A 24275-nucleotide genomic window follows, 5' to 3' on the forward strand; every position below is an offset into this window, starting at 1 on the left:
TAAAAAAGTAATAAATTTTGAATGTATTTTATTTCTTTCTTTGCTTGAATTACTTTAATGCTTTCCAATTTTTATTTTTAAAAAATTTTACTATGAATTCACCTTTTGGGAGATTTAAGACTTACACCTGACATTTTGCATTGCCAATAGTGCCAAACAGGCAACCATCTCTATTCACTTCTATTTTTTCTGTTTTCTACCAAAGATAAGTACCCACTTTTTTTGCTCTTATAAAATACCTGTTCTCGGTTAATAATTCTCATTAGTATAAAAGATGCAAGCTTTTTCTCTAGATTTTTGTAAATTATTATTTTTGTAAATTATTATGTTTAAATATGAATTTTAGTATTAGTAAACTGTATATATTACTACAGTTTTATTAGGGAACATGAATTTATTTTATTTAAATTTGTATTTTTGTAGTATTCTTACATTATTTCATATGAAGTTTTCCTTCATAGAGGATCAGCTACATAGAAGAGGCATTCAGAATTTTTGGATGAACTATGATAATTAAATAATTCAAAATGGTTCAACAGATAATTCTGGATGAACAAAATATAAATTATATATAATGGTTTACTAAAAAATGGAGTTCAATTGAAATCTGATCTACCTCCTCTTGATAAAATTGAATCAGATTTTAATTGCATTCCTTTTTTTTTTTTTTTTTTTTTGGTATTATGTATTTTTACTTTTTTTAAATTTCTTCTAATTAAAAAAATTGTTCATTTACAAATAGCACAAATTTTAAATTTAATTTCTCTCCTGTCTTTGTAAAGTTGGTTAAAAATGTATTACTTTTTTAAAAAAATTATTTACTTATATATATATATATATTTTAATTAATTTTTCAGCAGCATTTTGAGCAAAAATGGTTTTGGGATCTTTGTGTATTAAAAAAATGTCCATAACACTATATATTATTGCTTATGATATAGGCATGCATTTTAAAGTAATATATATATATATAAATACAGAGGCTGTTCTCATATTTTTTAGACGATTTTCGTAAGCGGTAATAAAAAATCGTTTGCTGCAAAAGTAATTGCAATTTACTATGTTTTTAAAAGTCAAAATTATCGTCTGTGGCTTGAAAGTTTCGTTTTTATTCAAAACGGCGAATTTAATAAAGTAGTGGTTCGAAGGCTACATTTACGCTCTTTCCGAAGAAAAATATGCATACTCCGTTATCCAAAAACGATGTGAGAGTCATGGTTTTGTGATATCTAAAGCATCGATAGGTAATATCGTCAACAAGAAAGGAAGAAAACATTAAATTGGAGTCTCAAGTGGAACAAAAATTCCAAACAAGTATCCAAGGAAAAAACGGACATCTTCAACTATTGCACTATTGCAAAGGTACGTTGTTTAATGTTAAAAGAAAATCCTCCTTGTCAAAGGACAGTTGCAAAATCATTAAAATGCTCGGTGTCCACTGTAAACAAAATGATAATCGTTGATTTAAATCTTAAGAAAGTGAAAAAACGCAATGTGCATCGTCTTCTTCCAAAGCATATCGTTCAACGCAGGACACGCTGCAGAATTCTATATGAGAAACACTTATCCACAGAAAAATGGAAAACTATTGTCACAACAGATGAAGCATGGGTGTATTTAAATGATTGTGACAAAAAAAGAGCCATTTATTATCATAAAAGGGCAGAAAAAAATTTAAGTACATGGTTCAAAGAATTGAAAGAAAGTTTTTCTAAGGGATTCATGATGGTTGCTGGGTTTTCTTATAATGGCAAGTTAAAGAGAGTGCAAAAAAATGTCAAGATTAACTCCAAATACTATCAGGAACATATTTATCGCCAATTTTTCTGAATGAAATACCATCGCTTTACCCACAGTGCCCTGAAGAATGGAAATCAACAAAACTGCCTGAGCTTCTTGAAAATTTTTCAGCAGATGATATCTACAATGCTGATGAGATTGGGCTGTATTATTGTGCTACAACGGACGGCTCATTAATTTACAAACATGTTGCACTCTCTGGCTCCAAAAAAGCGATGGATCACGTAACTGTTTTGTGCTGCTCAAACATGTCAGGAATGGACAAGAGGAAGCTGTTAGTATAGGAAAAAGCACTAAGCCTCGCTGATTTAAAGGACTTAGGATGGAGAGTTTACTAGTTGTGTATCATGCGAACAGAAATGCGTGGATGACCTCTGAACTTTTTAAAGAATGGCTGAAGGATTGGGACAGAGAGCTTCAATGCCAGTCAAGAAAAGTGCTTCTTCTTCTTGATAATTGTGCAGCACATCCTCATTTAGATTGCTTGATGAACATCCAACTGAAATTCTACCTCCCAGGACCACAACTTCAGCAAAGTCAGTGCGAAGGTCAACATCTTACAAGCAGTTACATTTGAAGCCGACAGTTGGCAAAAAGTGAGCACTGAGACAATTCAGAACTGTTTCTCTCACTGTGGCTTTAAGCCCTTGGTTTTGGAGATGGATGTGGACATGTTCATTGAAAGTGAAAATGATTATTTACATATAGAACTTCAACAGGTACAAAATTGCAAAGAATTTGTATCCATTGATAATGAGCTTCAATGCGACGATGAAAATGAAGATTACAACGCTGCAATCGTTGCTCGAGTTGCAGCAAAACACACGACAGCATCGGAAGACCAAGAAATTGATGATGATGATGCCGTTAATAAGCTGGTGCAAGTGACAACACAGGATGCAAGGAAATGCATTGAAACTTTGTGTCAGTATTTCATGGAGGGAAATGAAGGCAGTCCCATAGCTGCGTTAGATGTTTGTGGCGATTTCATTCACATGAAATCCATCAAGAGAACGCATCAGATCACATTGGATAAGTTCTTCAAATGTTGACTGGAACTTGGTAAGAAATTGCTTTTATTGTGCTTCGCATGTTGAGTACCGTAGAGATTGCTTCTTAGAATTTGTTTCTAAATTAATTTCCTCAATGAAAAAAGTTTGATTGCAGTTCTTATTAGTACATGTATGTTCGTCATACGTGTGTACTGCACAATAAAGGTCATAATTACATTTTAGTACATGATTTACATGTACATTTACTATTTGCTACATATAGCACGTCCCGTCTTACAACATAGGATGTGTTTGTATAATTGGACCAGCCGGTTATTAGGACCAAAACGATCGCTTCCTGATGGTGATCCTATTAACTGGAATTGACTGTATACGTTTTTAATACCAGTATATTGAGGGTACCTTGCTAACAGATGGCAGCATCAGGCTTCTCCTTCTCTACTCCATGAAATGACAGCATTTCTTTAAATTATAATAATTTATCATGTAATAATTTGTTTATAATTAACTTACAAGTTGCTTAGGATTCAGTATTATGTTCATGAAGGGATGGGGAGTTTACTGACCCTGCACTAGGACTGAATATAAGTATATTTGTTTCTTTTCATTCTTTTTTTTATTCAGCTCGAGTTTCATTCGTCTCTATTTAGTTAAAATTTTAACTTCAGCACTTCATCCTTTCCCAAGAGAAAGACTCATCGATTTCAAAATTGCCATCTGCGGTCAAAATTCTACACTTGTAGGAGTTAAATGTGGCATGCTAGCCCCCAAAAGACACCTGTTGCTTCGTATTTTCCAAAATTCTAGAATCCAATAAAAATGAAAGGAGGTGATTGACAACTGATTTGTCATTACGGAGTCACGCCTTCTTACCTTTGTGTGGCATAAGATAACACAAAGAGGATGCTCACTTAAAAATATGGGAAATGGGGTGTTATCGGTCAATCCGTCCTTCCTGCACCCAGCTCTATAAAATTTGCACCACTGTAACTTGATTTCATCCAAAACGAAGTGCACTTAAGGCTTATCTCTTAGCGTAATCACAAAAACTGCTGATTTGAAAGCACACCTTTATTCTTATCGTCTTTGTTAATTTCAGATGAAAGACTAGGGAAAAAAGAGAAATTTAGGGTTAGGTTACAAATAGGTTGTTTTTGAAACAAATTGGGAAAATATTTCAAAAAAAAAAAAATGAGGGAAAATATTTCAAAGGCATGTTTGAGATGCAAACTAGAATTTATCCAAAAGTTGAAAAGGAGCCCCTAGGAAGCCAAAGGAGTTGAAAATCAAAATAAGAGCTTTGAGGTGTATAAAATAATAAAGTTGTTTAACGGTGTTTCTTCCTGAACAAAAAGATATATTACAACCTATATTTACAAAAAATAAAAAAAGGACCCTTATGGTCCTCGATGATCTAAAGTGTGTGTGTGGGGCGGGGGGACGATTCTATGGTATCATGGTATCATTCTATGGTATAGCATGAACCGTGGTTTTTTTACATATTATCTAAAGCATAAAATATGACTTCAAAAATGCAACATACTTTCTCATCTGAGTCATACTGTTTCATTTTTCAATTTTTTTATTTTTGAGCTGTTATATCTTCTTGTAATACTACACTAGTTCGGTTACAGCAAGATACGATTTACGCATGCAGTGTTATATTTGCTAATTTATTTTATAAAATAATAATATTAAACTTAAATTAAGTTCAAAAGCTTTTTACCCTTTTTTTATATAAGTATGTTCAGCTGGGTTGCATCATCAAAGTGCATAATAACATTTTTTTTTTTTTTTTTAATTTTAAATTTCTACCGAAATTTTAAAAGCTTTTGTCTTTAGACTTACATAACCATATTCAAGCACTCATCTCTACAGATGCACATCAAAAGTATGCAAAATTAATTTTAAAATCAAAAATTAACAATTGGCAGCTACTTCAAAAAAAAAATGTCTTAGCGGGGCGCCGGTATAAAATATATACCGGCTCTCAAAATTTAGGATTTCGCTCTAGATTTTTTTAAGTCTCAATTTTGTGTCCTTAGGGTTCATAAGTTACAGTTCATGCAAAATTTTACCTCAATTTAAATTATTTTATATACCACCCCTCAAAGGGTTAAAATGCACTTAAGACAATTTAGACAAGGTGCTATTTATAACAACACAAGTCTGACTAGTTAAACTTTTATAGCACAATAATAACAATGATCTCAATTCAAATCAATACAGATTTTCCCTTCTCCCCCCCCTAAAAAAAGAAATTCAAATACATAAGCCTTCACCAATAGTGCAATAAATATTACAACAGACAGAGTATATAGGGTAAATTGACCAAATAATATAAGTACTGTTTTTGCATTTAAAAAAAAAAAAAAAAATTTCCACCAACATGTTGACCAATTAGGCAAATTAGAAAGTAATTTCAAATATCTATTTTAAAAATATTAAATGTCAATATTCTATTTCTTTATCAGTGATGTATAAAAATTTGCTAATGATTCTACTAAATGTAATCAACATTTTAAAGTATGAAAAGCATGCAGGATGTTGATACAATCTTAGAATAATTGTATAAAATGCATAAAAAATTTATTATATTATGTTTTTCAAGAATAAATATAGATAATGCATAAGAAATTTAACCATTCACTTTAGGCAATCTACTAATGTTACACTAAAATATCTTTTTAAAGCTCTGTAAAAAGCAAATCAAGCAATTGGAAATCCTCAATTATTAACTGTGAAATATAATTAAATAAATACTATTTCCATTGGCACAAAAATAAATAAATAAATTTGATAATTCAAAAGCAGCAAAGCTATGCTTTCATAATTTGTCAGCATTCTATTTATTCTGAAACAAAACAATAAGGATTTTAATTTAAAATCATATAAGAGAAACTTTTTTTTAAAAATGAGATCTCACAGAAAATTTTCTAATTAAATTAATGTTAATTTTAAACATTAGATAATTTTAGTGCTTAAACATACAACTTCAAATTTTGCATCACTTATTTACAAAGCTTTAAAAAATACGGTAGCTGTGTCAAAAACTATTCTTTCTAATCAAAATTCCATCTGCAATCATCAACCATGCATAAATGTAATCTACATTTAACAGGCTCTGCAAGCTTAATATAATCAAAAATACTGAAGTTAAGACTTTCAGATGCAGAAGACAAGCAGTCAGCAATGAAATTGAAAACATACTTACCTTACACAATAACTTTTTTATTTAAATGCAGCACAGTAGAACGAACACAGTATAATTTACATAATTTATTAATTAAATATATTATATCTTAGCTACTCATTACATAACACTCCCAAATGCTGACAGCTAGAGATGTTGGAATAACATGATGTTAAAGTTATTTATATTTTACTTATTATAAATTATGATATATTAAAAACATTGTACAAATTAAATTACATTGTTAAAGATCAAATTGGAAACAATTAAGCATTTTAGCAAGAATTAAATAAAAACCCTACTTTGAAAATAGTATCCATTTATCCTAAAATGTGATTTTATATAATAACTGAGTTTATTAACAAATATTTATTTATTTCACTTCATTGCATAAGGATGATAAAAAATAATACAGTTATTAAAGTAAATATAAATTATTTCTAGTCATAACAAAACATAAAAGATTACTGAAAAAAAAAAAATCCAGAAACACAATTATGTTGGAATAGAAAAATATATTACTAATGATAGCAGTAATATGTTTAAATGAAGTAGAGATGAAAGTGATGATTCTAGTTGCAACTTTTGAACCTTTGCCCGAAATAAAACTTTATTTTCATCTCTAGCATCCCACTTTTGAAAATGAAGATTGGTAGGATGTTGTTTTATAATCTTCATTAACCCTAATGTAGTTTTCTCCCTTTCTTTATTTATTTTATGTACCTGCATAAATAAATATGCTGATTCCATAGGAAGGCAGAGAAAGTTTGTAGATCTTAATAGAAGCCTATAAATCAACAATAAGTTTATTATATTTTCTTCCCATTCATTAATTTGATAAGATTAAATCATCTACTCAGAAGACTTGCATTTTGCATCATTGATTATTTTTAAAAAATACATCTAAATCTTTCTATTACAAACAAATATTAGGATGAGTAAAATAAATATACACAGTATTCAGAATTTTACATGAATTTAAATATAAAAAAATTCTCAAATATCTTCTGTTTTGCTTTCTGGTAGTTAGATATGATATAACATAAACAACTAGCATATATGATTATTCTAAATGGCAATATGATTTAGAATATAATCATATAAACAAAGAATTATTTTTTTGCATAGCATATCTAGTTTACCTAAAAATAAACAAATTCTACCTTTATCATGATTAAAGACAAAAAATTATGTTAGTAAGTCTAGTATCTTAATGATCTATTACTTCAATAAACTTGCTATGGTGATTCATTAAATAGCATCAAAACTCATATATAATAGAAAAAATAAAAATGCTGCTCATATAAAAAATAAGGGAATAAGTATTTATCAATTAAATTCTAAAACTCCTTTATAAATCTAGACCATAAAAAACTGGACCTATGCTGTTCTCAATATAAAATAGATGCAAATCCCAAATCAAGCAACCAAATGTATCATCAATATACCGTTTAAGGTTCAGTTTTTTTAAACTCTTATTCTTTTGCATTAATGGATCAATTTTGTTTTACATTTGAGATAAATCTTGTGTGATTTCTTTTTTGATAATTGCATAGTTCCAGCACAGCCAACTATGCCAAATATAGTTTAATTTAGTTTATAAACAAACATTACTGTAACTACTAAATAAATTTTACAACAAAACAAACAAAAAACATCACTCAATTGTTACACAAGCAGATGACGCCTATGCCAACAAAATGAAAGAAGTCTTTTACAGTTCTGCCATATTGAAAATTTACATGGTTCTGATATCAATCTAAGCAAATTAAATTCCTTATAACTAAGTTTCTTCTGTAATCTAACTCATTATATTAAGAAATAATATTTTAAAGCAAAATTTAAATTCTGATTTACATTCTTATTTTTGTTTTTTAAAGATCTGTGACAGTCAATGCTTATATCGCAAAATAGACAAATCTAAGAAAGAGAAATAATTTATTTGAGAGTTAATAACATACTCACTCTCTCGAAGCTTCAGCTGGAGATGAGGGAGCATTATCTTCAACTGATTTAGTCAAAATCACAGCAGTTCCGATGCCCCGAACAACAATACCGGACTCACCTTCCAAGTCAAAACATTGATGATAGCTGTAAAAATATGACAAAGATAATAAAAATTTCATAACTAAATTATTTTACTGCAAATTTTCATATTAAGAAGGTATCAAAACATAAATAAGTAATAACAATTTTTTTTTTTTTGAACTTCTGGCATAAATTATTCTTTATGGCATTTTTTTCCTCCTAAGAAGAACATGGGCTTAGGTCTAATAACTTTTTAAATCAATAGAATTTTATTAAAACTTATGACAAATTAAGATTGCTCTTTAGACCAATTTTCAATAATTTTTATGATAAAAATTTTGAAAATTAAAACTTTAAAACAATGTTTCCTATTAGAAGTCAGATTATTTATACCTTATGTTCTTCTATATAATGGCTACATGGAATGGCTTTCATATATTTCCTAAATATGACTCTATAAAAAAAAATCCTGAAAGATTCTTTGTAGGAGTTTAGCTTCTGCAAAGGTAGGAAATTAAAGCTTTAAACACTCAAAATTTCAATGGTTAACTAACGATTTGTTTTTGCACTGAGCACCAGCACAAATTCACTTATTAAACTTTCTTAATTTCCATCTCACTTAACTCCCTCATACTGGATGCAAAATAATAATATAGTCACTGCATTGAATTCATTATGAGAAATCCTCTTAGTTCAATGTTTTCATGTGGTATTAAATTAAAACCAAATTTATTACAAAACCTTTTTAGTCTAAATGAGCATTAACCCAGAAGGGCTATTAATTTCATTTTGGCATTTTGGATTGGTTCACTATGAAAGTCTGAATCCCTTTTCAAATTGTTGCCACCAACTATTAGAGCCCTGCATTATATTTAAAGAATTAAATAGTAAAGAATCTGCATAAATGTATTTATGTTTCTCACATTGTGGAAAAAAAAAACAATACCCAGACATCAAATTTTGAATAATGTAATCCTACACTTGAATATAGGCATCTGGAAGCCCAACTTTGGAATATGTTTTATTATCTATTTCCTATTTAGCAAAACTTAACAAATTTTTTATTAACAAACTCAACGATTTGAAACAATCTATTAACATCATGTGCGTTTTCAAGCAAAGCATGGATATTTTATGCCCGAGTTTTCTTTACATTTATTACTGGTATTATGTTGGTAGCTTTGCAATGTCTAACGGTATTTTGAATCGAATGACTTTGAATATCTGTATCACTTTTCAAATTTCGTTTTCAATCTGCTGTAAAAAAAAACACCCCTTTGGGTGCAACATAATATAAAATCTGAAAGCTTTCACACTTTTTTTGTTTTTTTGTTGTTGTTGCTGTTGTTTAACTCTACTGACGATGCTTCTTTCAACTATTTGATACTAGGAATGGTGATGTAACATATATCTTTTTAATTATGAACTCAACTATCTGCCAATCAATCTGTAAATTCATTTCTTTTTCTCAACATTTTAATAGCAAACAAAGACTTTAAATTCAAAACTGTAGTTCACTAAAAATCTTTCCCAGACTGTCTTCTTCATACTAGATTTTATCGTGCTGACAAACCCAAAGTTGGAATCTTTCTTAATCTTCCGTTCTCTCTCTTTGTTCTTAATCACCTATTTTTACTAAGAAATTCAATTATTCGGCAGCCATTGTTATTCAGAAAGATTCTCTACTTTTGTTATTAATAAAGTTTTCGAATATGTTGCTCTTACCAACAAGAACAAAATTTTTCCATTAATCCTCTATCATTTCTTTCCCTCTTCTATCAGTTATAAAACTGCTAACTAGTTCAACTTTGCTTTAAATAATAAAACTGTAATGCAGTTTTTAAAAATGTCACACTAGACTGCAATTCCTGCAAAATTTAAAACTTCCCTTGGCAAAGCAATTTACTATATATAATTTCAACTAAGGAAGTTTTAAAATTTTATATTAACAAACACAAATCTGAAACCAAAAAAGAAATTTTCAAACAAATTAAATCTTCTGCTAAAAATATTCAAAATACATTTCAGAAGGTGAATTAACTTCCTTACATGCTCTTTAAAACTTTATTCGATTGATGTAACCATTACAGTTTTATTTAAGAGTGTTTATATCAATCATGTCAATGCTTTATCTGAGAATAACCAATTCTTCCAATTTTAATTTAGATTTACTTAACAGATGGCGCAATGGCTATATTTTTCATTTCATTTATCTTTTTTCACATTTAGAAGATAAAGTCATTTTTTAGATTTAAGTAAACACTTGTCATGTAGAAATATCTAACTGTTTCCTTTTAAGAAAAGAGCTGACTGAGGTCATAATAATATTAGTAATACTACTAATTATTAATACCTATCAATACATAATAATTATTAGTGCCAATTTGCCTCAAAATATATATAAACATTGATCTAAAATTAATGCCAATCCAAATTTTAATCTTGCTTTACTTTCATCTTGAATTTGCATATTTCTCTTACACGTATCAAAGCATATTCAAAATCAAAAAGCATATATTAACATAAAAACAGGAAAATCATGATAAGACAAAGATTAAATAAATAATTTGCACAACAGATAATATACAAACCCTATAACAGCATTGCCTCCCAACTCCAAAGCTTTTAATCCAATTTTTCTTTGCACTTCACCTATTTCATTTCAATAAGCAATAATATAATAACATAATCCATAAAATTATAAAAGAATAATAACTAAAAAAAGGAAACAAAAAAATCAAAGTATAGAAGCAAATGGAATCATACACAGAACAATAGAAATAGTACATATGAAATAAATTTCAAATTACAATTTTGTGTAGTATTTTATAATATAGTCTGTGTGAAATAGTACATATGAAATAAATTTCAAATTACAATTTTGTGTAGTATTTTATAATACAGTCTGTGTACAGAAATATAAAAAAGGCAATTTCTTCTGACTTCTGCCTAGTTATAGACTGTTTTTTGAGCGATTTCTTATTTTTTAATTTTATTTTCTACTTAATCTTCTTGATTTTATAAACTATATTTACATTAATTTTATGTAACTACTACAAAAAAATAAAAGTATTGTAAAATGTAGAAATGATGTTAGATAAGAAATAAATAACTAGAGAAACGATAAAAACATAGAAATACAGAAAATACTCCGACAATTTATAGATAAATTTAGCTTCTAATACCACTAGACTGAATATATAGATTTAAAATAATATATTTGACAGAAAAGCAAAATATTATTATGTGTATTTTAATTATTTATTATCCCTATTTCATTAAAAATTGAAATTCAGATGAAAGTTCCAAACTCTCCATATTCTCATACTTAAAATCAAATGCATGAAAAGAATTTTATAGATTTTTCTCATGTGTTGTGTTATAGGTTTCCTGCAAATTTACAAGCTTTATATTTGTGACAGCACATGCATTTAATATTTCGGGATGCATGCATTTCTAACCTGGAAGTCAACACAAGAAATCTGGGATATCAATATTTGAACAAATGCATACATATTATTTATGAAAGAAGAAACTTACTTCAAAGTGAAAAAAATGTCAGAACATTATGCAGAATATTTAAAAAGAGTGGCTGCATACTTTATTTTTTTAATAATTAGTCCTAAACATATACTTCATAGTGCAAGACTCTTTTGTAATCATACCCATCAGCAAAATGTTCAGGTTAATTCAGCTTAATAATTTAAATGCAAGAATGCACTACTACTTAACATGCAGAAACCATGGAGATATCTGAGGCACACTTTCTTGACGTGCATCATGTTTAAATGTCAAGCTAACAACATAAACTTACAATTTTTCAACTAAATTTTATGAGCAACTACTTCCTCCCCCTTCAAAAAAAGTTTCTTAGTTTGAGAACTAACAATTCAGTAGGGGCTCCTTATCATTAAATTTAAGGCAGGTCTTATTAAAATGTTTTTCATGCATAACTCTTTCAATTCTGTATGAAAATTTATGAAAACTTTTGCATTTAATCCATCATTGTATAATGTAAATTTTATAAATAGGAATTTTTCCCTAATAAAAACCATATAAAAATATTTTCAGTATCCTCCTACCCCTAGTAATATTAATATTTAAGAGAATAAAATATATATGCAGCCATATTTCATGATCATTTTATATAAATATCTTGCATTACAAAAAATTTCTTGAAGATTCTCATAATTTCTTTACCTCATATTTAGTAATTTAAAACATGTTTTTATGTCACTGTTTATAATGTATCTTCCTGATTCTGAAAGTCACTACAGAACCGTTTTCATTCTATACAGCCAAAGCCCAAAGCATATCTGCTAAAAATTATACATGATGAGAAATCATTGTTACTGAAGTTTTTGTTTTTTTAATAAGTACAAAGCTAAGAAAAACTATGTTTTTCACTGGCATTATTAATCCAGCTGAAGTACACAGTATTTACACGCAGATATTTAGAAGCTTCCGATTTTCGTAACAATGTAAAATGTACCCACAGAATAGGAAATAATTTTGGGCAAGTAAAAAGAATATTACTGAAACTGATTAGACCTTTGAAATACATACCGTATTTACGCGAATCTAATGCGCATCGTTTTTGGCCAAATGTAGTATTCAAAATTGGGGTGCGCATTAGATTCGAGTGCAAAGTTCGCCGATGACATCAAACAAATTTCTCGACTACATTTACCGTTACATTTATCATTGACACATTATTGCATAGAGTATACAAACTGCAGAGTACGTAGTCATGAAATGGAGGGCAAACAGAGAAGAATGTCATATGACGCTACTTTCAAACGTAAAGTAATTCTTTATGCTGAAAAAAATGGCAATAGAAAGGCAGGGAGGGAGTTCAACGTAGCTGAGAGCAATGTTCGTTTGTGGCAGCAACAGAAATCGGCACCGTTTGCAACTAAAGCTAGTAGAAAGAAATTCACTGGCCCTCGCAAAGGAAGTTTGAAGAAAATTGAAGAAAAGTTTTGGAATTTGTACGTGAAAGGAAGAAGAAGTGACTAGTGACACCATAAGAAATAAAGCAAAAGAGGAGGCTGAAGTTCTTGGAATACCGAAGCAAGAGTTTAAGGCTAGCCGTGGATGGGTGGATCGGTTTATTAAGCGGATGGGTTTATCTCTAAGATGCCGTACAACAATATGCCAAAAGCTTCCTGCAGATTTTGAGGGAAAACTACTAACATTTCAGCGGTATGTCATCACACTTCGGAAGGAAAAGAATTTTTCAATGGGGCAAATTGGCAACGCTGACGAAACGGCAATTTGGTTTGATATGCCTCGTAACTACACCATTACGGAGAAGGGGACTAAGGAAGTTATCATCAAGACTTCGGGATGTGAAAAACAACGCGTAACAGTGATGCTGGCAATAACAGCAGATGGGTGCAAACTTCCCTCTTTCTTAATCTTCAAACGGAAAACATGCTCTATAGCCCCTAAGAATGAAAAGCCGTTCCCAGATGATGTCCTGATTCGAAACCAAGAGAAGGGGTGGATGACGGAATCATTAATGCTTGATTGACTCCGAAATGTATGGAAACGCCGTCCCGGTGAGCACTCTAATCCACCATCAATGCTTTGTCTGGACGCATTTCATGGTCATCTCACCGACGACGTAAAAACAAAGATGCACAGCCTAGCCAGTGATCTTGTTATCATTCCTGGAGGGATGACGTCTGTGTTACAACCCCTGGACGTTAGTATAAATAAACCTTTTAAGGGGTACGTTCAGGCGGAGTACGAAAAATGGTTTTGTGAGCCAAACCGTGTATTGACCCCGACAGGAAAAATTAAGTGCTGCACCGCACATTGTTGCACACTGGGTTTCTGCTGCCTGGAAAACCATCGAAGCACCAATGATTGTGAAATCTTTCAAGAAATGCTGCATTTCAAATTCATTGAATGGCAGTGACGATGACGTACTCTGGAACGATGAGGAAAGAAGAAATGAATCTGCTTCTGACGAAGAGAGCTGCGAGGATTCCAGTGATGAAAACATTAGTGAATAAAGACGTTTACTATTAATCACTGATTGTAGAAACTGTTAGCTAGATAGAAATGTTACGATTTATTTCATGTTCATATTTTACGATAGGTACCGTATATACAGTAGTGCTAATTAACAACGATTGTTTCACATGACAATAGCCCACTAATAGGTTAATTCTATGTTCTGCTACTTTATGTATAAATCCATTGTTGTATAAAATATGGTATCTAAATTTAAATAAAATTATCATACCATTGATTGTTAGTTTATATACAAATCCATTGTTGTATAAAATAAGATTCAATAAATTCCTCATATCATTGATGCGCATTACATTCACCGACAAACAATATTTTATTATTTAAAGTTTTAAAATGGGGATGCACATTAGATTCGATGGCGCATTAGATTCGCATAAATACGGTATATACATAATATCACTGTGTCTTTATGTGTGCTTTATAACATGCTATGTTTATTATTTAAGCTGCTTCTTTAGAAATAGTATATACCACATAATTTTCCCCTCCTAGTTTTCAAGCAATAAAATTAGTAAGAAAAGGGTAACAAAATATGTGAGTAAATATAATATATCCCTGTAATAGAATTTTATTTATAGCTCTTCTACTGTAGAGTAAGCATATCAGCTTTAAAAGCGTATGTAAACCATGTTGTGTTTTATACAAAAATATAAATATATGCCAAACTTTGCAGTAAAAAAAAGAGTTATGATGAAAAATGTGACAACTATTCCTCAGTGTAACTTACTTTATATTGCTCTACTATCATTCCTCTGAAATAATTGTATTGTTAAAAAATATACATATTACATTAACACATAATAATTACATTACATATATATAAGAGACATATATAATATTTATATATAATACATATTAATAAATAATAAACATATGTTTATTATTATGAAAAAACTGAAAGTTTATGTATAACAAAAATTTAACACTTTATAAATTTCTTTTACTGCCTCTTTAATTTAAAGTAATTTTTAAATGTTAGTATTCTATCATCATCAATAATCATTTGGAAAACTTTGTGAACAACATACGATTATAGAATGGCTTTGTAATGCAGGGGAAAAAATTCAAAGTTTATATCACCTGACAGCTTAGAAAAGAGTGTTTGCCTAGCTTCATTGGATGCTCTTGGAGTTCTTATTTTATCAATCCACTGATACTCAGGATCATCATTTACCACAAGTTCCTCAACAAATCCAAGAATGGCTTGAGCTCTGAAGCCCCAAGGAATACTGCAACCTAGGAAATATATTTAATTGTTGAAAGGGAATAGACAACATGCAGATGAAAAATTTTTAAAACATATTTAATGTGAGACATTTCAAAAGTGATTTTCATGCTGTATCAAAGAATATACTACTTTATTTTCATAGTAACTTCAATTAATCTATTTAAAAAAAAAGACTGCTGCATAATGTAAATATATGCAATGTAAATGTAAGACAAATTAAAGGTAATAATTGTTGTAATCTGTACAATAGTTTATACAAGAATTAAAATTTCCTAATCTTATTCACACATATAAAATAAAATGAAAGATGGATCACTAAAAACTTTTCACAACAGAACTTTCAATTTCTGATTTAAAATATAATTACAACTCCCTTCACATTTGCACTGATGCCTGCAGTATTCTACATTGCTAAAACTCTTGCCCAATCACTACTCAAAACTTCAGCAAAGAATTTCCAAGTACTTCAGCTGCCTTATGTGCACTCTTTTTTGCTGCTTGCTTATGCCTAGGAAAGCCACTATCTTGTTTTTCTCTTCACTAAGCTTATTTTTCTACTACCTAAATGTAATTTTCTAAATGTAAACTGTGCATATTAAATTATGTGGAGTTTTAGCATCCCCAGTGTAGCATCAATCAAGGATATACCCTAAGAAATTAATAAATTATATGATGAACACAGCATGTTTGTCTGCAACTTCTTCTTTCCATCTATAAAACATTTTTAAGCTATCTTTCCATGATGCATTTTATTTGTGTACGAGCTACATCTCTCAACAACATTTCAGCCATGAATAAAAGTGAACTAGTGTCTTCTCCACTAAATTCTCTCAGCATACCCCCTCTCAATCATCACATATACATAAACTTTTAAAAAGCAGAGTGCCCCTGTGAAGGTCTTTCATAAGCCAAAATGGCATAAAACAAGCCTTACTTAAAAAGGGAGATAAATTATAGCACTAGTTAAAAAGCTGGTAAATCTCAAATCATACAAATAAAAGTTATGATATGGATAGTCCAGATGTTATGATAAATGAATGTTATGATAATAATATTATGATAAATGGATAGTCCAGATGTTATGATAAATGGATGGTTATGAGAAGAATGTTATGATAAATATATAGTCCAGATAAACAGGAATAACACATACAGAATAGCTTCACTTTTTTAAGGTGAAAATATTCTACATGTGTTATTAAGATGAAAAAATAGTAAGCACAGTCCAAGACTTAAAGTGATGACAATGATTATGATGTATTAAGTTGAATCAATGGAGATGCTGGAACTTTGAGTATAACTCATGCTTCTACATAAGATACCTATCACTTCTAACATTAGTCCACAATACCAAGACAAACCAGCTATAGGTCTGTGATAGCCTTCACCACATGTGTTGTTACTCATGAAAGGGCTCCCAGACGATATTTTTCAATTAGTTACACACACAGCAAAAGTTTCGTATGAATGCCTCCATCACATTACCACCCTTCCCTGGCCTGCCAACCCCCATATTTGTTACTGATTCAGCATATGTCAGGTACTTTGGATGGCAAGTTGGGCAGCATAAGAATTTGATCAAACTAAAGTTACCACAACTATGAGATGAAATGATGCAAGACACCATACAAGATTTGAGCACCTCGATGCTTGTTCATATTGCATATTGTATTCACACAACGAAACAGGATACTAGAACCTCCATATGATAGTAGTTTTTCCTGTTATAAATTATTTTTTGCTTTCATTTTATATTCATTTGCATCAACATTGCACTTACACATATAAAATTTTATTTAATTCTGACAATTCTTTCTTGGTGCACAAATTTTTTATAATAATGAGAGCATTATTAAAAAATAAAATGAGGATTTAAATCATTAAGAATACATTATTGCTTTAAATTGCTCAGCTTGTTAAACAATAAAAAAATTGGAAAAAAATTAAAAATTTGGAAATTTTTAAATTTTTAAAAATTTGGAAATTTTTAAATTTTTAAAAATTTAGAAGATAAATTTAAGATTCTATGATATGCCAAATTGTAACATTTGGAATTTGTTAATGGGCTGACAATATGGATGATAAGATGTTATATGTTTCTCACTTGCCAAAGCTCATAGATGATAAATACATAGTAGTGCAATACAATACAATATAATGAAATATAACAGTACAGAAACTTAGAACGAATTCTGCTGAAAGTATATTTAACAAAAACTAAAGGTTCAAATTGTTTGAGAAGTACCTTTATTTTTAAATAGTTAACAATCATACATAAATTTAATTTGAGAGCTTATGCTTTGCAGAATGGCAACACTATGAGAAATGGCTTTTGGGGATGCAATGTGCCATGGATACGGATAGATGCCAAGCATCACCCTAGACAGTCCAGGATTTATAACTGTGTCCAGGACTTTTAAACAGGATTGATTATATAACTACTTAAACGGCTTTGCCACTAAATGCATCAGCTCTAGTACTTTTTTTTTTTTTTTTTTTTTTTAAACATCGACAATATTTTTGCCTTTGAAGAGGAGTCACATAGGTCAACATTAAAAGAATTTGAACTTGAAAGTGAATTTCAAATATTTAACAATTTATAAAGAATATAAAATTCATGAAACAATTTCTGAGTAAATTATTAGTTAGTGAAAAATATGGATGAATAGAATAAGAAGAATCTCAGCCATCCATATCACAGAGGTGAATTGCTGCAGAAAAGTACACAGTCTACTTTTCAATATCTTGTTTATTTTGTTGTCATTGCTAAATAATTTATTTTTATATATCATCATATATCTGACACACAAGCTTGTGCACCATACACATGATAATCTTTCTAATCACTGAAATTAATTAATTTTATTTAAAGTGCACTAAATATAGACATTTACAGAAAAATTTGAGAGAAGAATAAGAGACAATAGCATGAATGTTCTTATATAATTCTTTAATAGGGGCTCACCGGTAGATTACAGAATACAATATTGCATCAATAAAAAAGACATGTATTATGCATACAATCCATATGCATCAATACAAAATATACTTTTTATGCGACAGGATCTCGTGTGTGACGAATGTGCATGATCATAATTTTTGCTCTGAAAATATGGTAACCATGAAAGTAAATATGTGAAAATATTGATCCAAAAATTTTGGAAAGACTTCGCTGAAGATATCTCTAATGTCAACAATAGTTACACATCTTCCAAGACAAAACAGATTGGGAAATAATTTGTTAAATTTAAAATTATTGAATTTATTTTCCTCCCAAATTTCAATGATAAATCAAATTTATCATAGCATATACAATGATGATAAGAATTATGTCTCAAAGATTCATAGATAAATAAACTTGAACAATGATTTTCAGTTAAACTATATAATTAATATTGTTAATATTTTATTCAATACATGTAATTAACTAAGATTTTTAAAAACATTTAACAAATTAGAAAATTTTTTCAAAAAAGAATTTTTGCTTGTAAAGATGACATGCTCTTTTTAACACTAATTTCCGATACCTGCCAAGTACTAAATTATACCTACCATCTTAATTTATAATTCATTAATTTATAATAATAAAAAAAACCATAGTTTTATGATGCAAGGTCGAAATCTAAATACTTACTGTAAAAGAACTGTACTCCACAAGAAGATTCCCGATATTTATTTGAATCGCTAAATAAATGGACTCGAACCATTACGTTGATTTCCCCTCGAATACCTACAACAAAAACAAAGAAAATATTATCTTGCTAAATTTAAGAACTTATTCCAATTAGTAGTTGAATAAAAATATCACTTTTATGATTTTAATTAATTTTTCTAATTATCAAAAATAATATATAGGGAAATAAATTTGTAAAACAAGAATATGAATAAATTAAAATCAAAATACAAATAGATAATATTTTTGTTGCTAAAAAAACATTACAAGTAAGTACCAAAAGTGAACATAAAGAACAAAGTAATTCAGAAAAGGTGAATTTACTTCAAAAGTGCATGCCATACAAAAGAAAAAACATGAAAATAATATTCATAAAGCTTACATTTTTGCCATAGCATGCAATTGCACAAAAGGAAAAAACTATGCTAGAAGAAAACAGAGAAACTATGCTAGAAATTAACCAAACAAAGGACTGTCAACAGCATCTACAAAATTTTAACAAACTACAGAAAATGGGACTGACAACTTTATATTATTTATGGATTGCTGGAAATAATATTCGATGCAATAGCAGATAAAGATTTCCAAAATGTTAATGTCAAAAATATCACTAAGAATATGTGACTCAGTATAGTTGATAAATATTGAGATTTTTATAAAAATAAAAATTTGCAACCAGTTTTAATGAACTTTTAAATACTGGTAAACACAAAGAATCTTATATTCATTAGAAAAATCAGTACTCTTCTGTTATCGGGACTGGATTCAGAAATGTATGTATGTATATACATACATGTGTGTACAGTATTAAAACATATACATGTGATGATAAAATTTAGTTTGGCAGTTGGGAACTTTTGAAGAATCAAAAAAATCACTTGATATTCCAAATACACCTTTATTACTTGTGGCACTTCATAATGGGGGGGGGGGCAATCTGCACCTCACAATTTTGATGACGGCGCACTACATTTTAAACAAAAGCAGCAAAGCAAGAGATGTCCTTCAGCCAACAAGCACAAGCACAGAAAGAGGGTGGGGTAGAACTGCAACAATATTTATAGTAAAAATTTTCGTTAATCTGATTGGCTAAAACTTAGGCAATGCAGAAGTTTCAAGATGACATAATGCGGAATACGTTTTCAGATATGACACAGTTTAGAGAAAGTTATTATTAGAGACAAAGTATTTAAATTAAAAATGAGCAATTAAGAGGCATTTTAAATTATAATTTTGATTTGCATTTTTTTATCTTATATATCCCCTCCCCTTCAAAGAGAAAAAGGCTTAGCGACAGAAAAGCCTTTATAGAAGAAAGCATTAAAATAGTGGCAAAACAAAGGAAATGCAATTTAAAAAAAAATAATTATAAAATTTTGATCTAAATGTTTTAAAATAACACAATCTTGTAGATATCACTTTTAACAAGAAATGTAAATTAAAAATGCTACTGAAATTTTGCAAATTCATTTTTTTGTAAACATACTGTAAAAAAAGTCCAAATTTTTTCAATAAATAACAGTACAAGTTCAGAGTTCTTGGAATATTTACTTGAGTATCAGAATCATATTTTGCAATCCTTGGCTTGAAAATCTTCAGTAAAAATTGTTGTTGTCAAAATAAAACCCAAATTTTCTTTTACAGATTAAACAAACTTCATAATTTTACCTGCTTAGGGAAGGTTTTTTTTTTTAACTATTCAAATATAAAAATTTTAAATACATCTATAAATTATGTTACAAAATTACAAGAAATTTCAAAATACATAATGTAATTAATTCATCATTGGAAACGTTATTTGAAATATTTTGTTGAAATTATGCTTTTTACTATTATTAGATGTTTATAGTTTACTTATTCTTTACAAAACCTGAAGACCACACAGCTTTCTCTAAATACTAACATATTAATCATATTGGCATATCCAATCGAGCGAACTGGTGTATTTATTCTGCACTAGTGGCCAAAAGAATGCCAAATTGGCAGTTACAATATAAAAGGCCTCCGTTCCTTGGATAGAGGCAATTGGCCTTTTTGAACTGCTCTATCATCCATTACTTAATTAACTACATTCCATTATATTAAAAAATAATTACTACTATATACAAAAAAAAGTGAGAGCCTTCAAAGTTTATGTCACTTCATTCTTAAAATGATTAGGAAATTCTTTCTTAGAATTCAAATTTTCAAACAAAAATTTCTTTGTTAAAATAATAAAAAAAATCAGAATATTATTTCAAAAGTATTTAAACAATAATGCAAAAATATATAAATCATGTTAATAACCTTCTATAAATAAAATGTGTACTAATCTTTTAAATTCGTTTTAAACATAATTATGAAAATCAAATTTTTGATGCCATAAAATTCTGCTCTTCATAAAATGAAGCAACATTTTAAAAATTCTGTACAATACGAAAAACAGCATATCTAGATTTTTAATATAACAACATTGATTAACAATTAGATATTTTTTAAAAATGATATTTTTAGTTGCACTAAATAAAACCTTTTGTTAAAAAAAAAAAAAGTCCATATCACAAAACTTAGGAATCATAAGGAACAAGATTGAACTTAAACTGCATTTAAAAATTTTTAAATGCAAAATTTATACATGGTTTTTCTTAAGAAGACATGCTAGTATTTCTCATTACCTTATACATTTAATTCTGCATTCCAATAGAGCATAATAAAAAAAGAACATTACGTTTTTCTTACACATACAAAACTAGATGATATAACGTATTTTTAGTTTCCTTTAGCTGCTGAAAATTCTGTTCTTGAAACATATGTCTCTTGAAACAGAGTTAGACAATTATAAATCCTATTCCAATAAATTTTACTTTTTTTATCCATCAACATTATAAATAGAAATCAGATCACATATTAAGTGCCTTGAAAGCTGTTTACAAAATATTATCAATCCTTTCATTCTAATTTATTTAAATTAAAAGATACTATTTAAACTAATTAAATATAATATTTTTCATCAAATCCTTAAAAGTCCATTCTTTCTCTATATATCATTAAAATGATATAAAGAGGCAGCAAGTGCACATTTTTTTAAAATACAGAGGTGGTGGTGGTATTCTATGCAGATGTGCAAAAGAATGCTATCCTAGGGTTTCGAGAAAAGAGAGACATAATTTCGGGAAAGAATGCACTGCTGACCTGAATGAATTTGCGGGATTAAGAGTCTGATATTTTATCTGAATGAATGAAAGCACAACAATTAATATGCTTTACATAAAGGAAATTATCGTATAATTAATAATTATCTGATAATGAAAATTTTCAAGTTAATAAGTTATGTCATTTCTTTTAAACAAACAGAATTTAGGTACGTAGAAAATCTAATATCTGTATGCTCTTCTTTTCCTTATTTTTAAATGTATAATTTTTATATCCAACATATAACACCCACCTGTAAATTCCAATCTTATTTTTTGTAATAAAAGTGTGTGTATACGCCATAATGTATGGTAAATGCTAGAAGAAAATACTTTAAGCATACATAATTTCTATTATATCAAAACATGACTTTCATTAAATGAATATATAATTTTACTTTAAAAATTAGAATTACCATGCATTGTGTCATATATAGGAAACCACCCAGACAGAAGAGAACCAGCTTCTTTACAAAGCAAAGGATTTAAATCAATGTATACTTTTCCAATAGCATCATTTGCACTGTATGTGTCATAATCCATAACCCTGGGGAAGAAAAGAATATTTTATAGAATTTAGTGTTAAAAATTTTAAATAAATAGTTACCTTCCATTTAAAATTATATACATATTTTATTTATGTTCAATACAGCATAGAAGTTTCATTTAAATAAAAAAAATTTTTGAAGAAAATGGTAATATGTACAATAAATGTTCAACTAACTGGAAATCAACTAAGAGAGAAGTGGGAAGTTCATATGGCATGACAATATATGAGAGATTTCAAAGTTCACTTCAAGCATTTAGTCTGTCTATTGTGAAAAACTACTCTTGCCAGTTTAATGCAGTCCATTTTAATCACACAAAAACTGTCACGAAGTAGGGCCATTTGGTACCAATAATTGATAAACATGACATCACAACACAATCATAAGATCTTTGTCTTAATTTTATACAAACTAGGATAATTTTTAACAAGCCAGTTTAGATTTTACAAAAGAGGATATAAATTAACTGCTATTTGTCTGCTTTTTCCCTCCATTTAAAAAAATGATTGAAATTTAGGACTATCCTCCCCCCCCCCAAAAAAAAACAGCATGCAGTGGAGGACTTTCAAAATTACACTATCCTGACATCAAGGAGAAAGTGCATTAATGGCTATGATAAGTGACTTTATTTGAAAATGGATAAACAGTTGTGATGTAACATAAAAGAAGTACTTGCATATTAACACAACCACCTTGGTGCAATTTAGCCATTTTTTACAGATGAAGAAGTAAAAATTACTTATTGGCTGCAAGTTGGCAATCTCCAGGATTTTTTTTTTAAACATTCCCAATTCATTAATATTTGGCGTAAATCAGAAAACACTATCAACATCAAAAGAGAAAGCACTTTAAAAGTTTTAAAGTAGAAATTCATATTATTAAATAAGAGTTATATGATACATTTAAAAAATACAGGTAATCCTTTAATTTTTTTAATGGAGTGTTTTAAATGGGGCTTTTCCTCATCTAAACAGCAGTCAGTTTTTGCTTTGAAAACATCAGGGAATTGTAGAAACTTGGCACTGCACTCCAACTATTTACCAAATGCAAATCATTGTTCTCTTTAATGATTTTGTGGCAAAATACTGGATTCTTTCTGAACTTTTATCGAAATTTCTTCCATTGTTGACAAATTCGACAAGTGATATTAAGCTGAAGGCAAAAAATATCACTATTAGTCTATAAAAACTGTTTGAGCTTAAAATACAAGAAGAATGAATATGAAAATGGCAACACTGCTAACTGTTATGATCATGGTTGCATAACGAATGTAATGCATTGTTGCCAGATTCCATATTCTGAAAATTTAGAAAATTCTCCTAAGTGGTTGTGATAGCACAGAAGTACCATGAACAATTAGTAACAAGTAATTTAAGTATGACTTGTATATCTTGGTTTAACTAAATAAAGAAGAATCGATTCCTTCAAACTTCTGCAGGATAAGTGGCACGAGTTTGATGGAATCTCTATTAACTTCCATGGTTAACAAGATTTTATAATTGGGTATGATGTTTTACTTTCATAAGTTTAAAACAAAAACAAAAATTATGTCAGTTTTTCTGTCTGAAATAGATTTT

The 24275-nt window shown here is 29.1% G+C and overlaps 1 protein-coding gene across 1 annotated transcript in view; it reads right to left on the minus strand.

The window, feature by feature from the left end:
• Nucleotides 1–24275, minus strand: part of LOC118192785 (C2 domain-containing protein 5) — a 154425-nt gene that overhangs the window by 101776 nt on the left and 28374 nt on the right. The window contains exons 5-9 of the mRNA XM_035363801.2: nucleotides 22567–22697; nucleotides 18942–19037; nucleotides 15160–15315; nucleotides 10626–10686; nucleotides 7972–8097 (exon numbers count right to left, since the gene is read on the minus strand). Coding sequence (XP_035219692.1) covers nucleotides 7972–8097; nucleotides 10626–10686; nucleotides 15160–15315; nucleotides 18942–19037; nucleotides 22567–22697 — 570 coding nt within the window. The remainder of the gene's footprint in view (nucleotides 1–7971; nucleotides 8098–10625; nucleotides 10687–15159; nucleotides 15316–18941; nucleotides 19038–22566; nucleotides 22698–24275) is intronic.

This window comes from Stegodyphus dumicola, chromosome 2 (genome assembly GCF_044657685.1).
Source record: "Stegodyphus dumicola isolate Sdum_Otavi_A_Nest chromosome 2, ASM4465768v1".
Classification (NCBI taxonomy): domain Eukaryota; kingdom Metazoa; phylum Arthropoda; class Arachnida; order Araneae; family Eresidae; genus Stegodyphus; species Stegodyphus dumicola.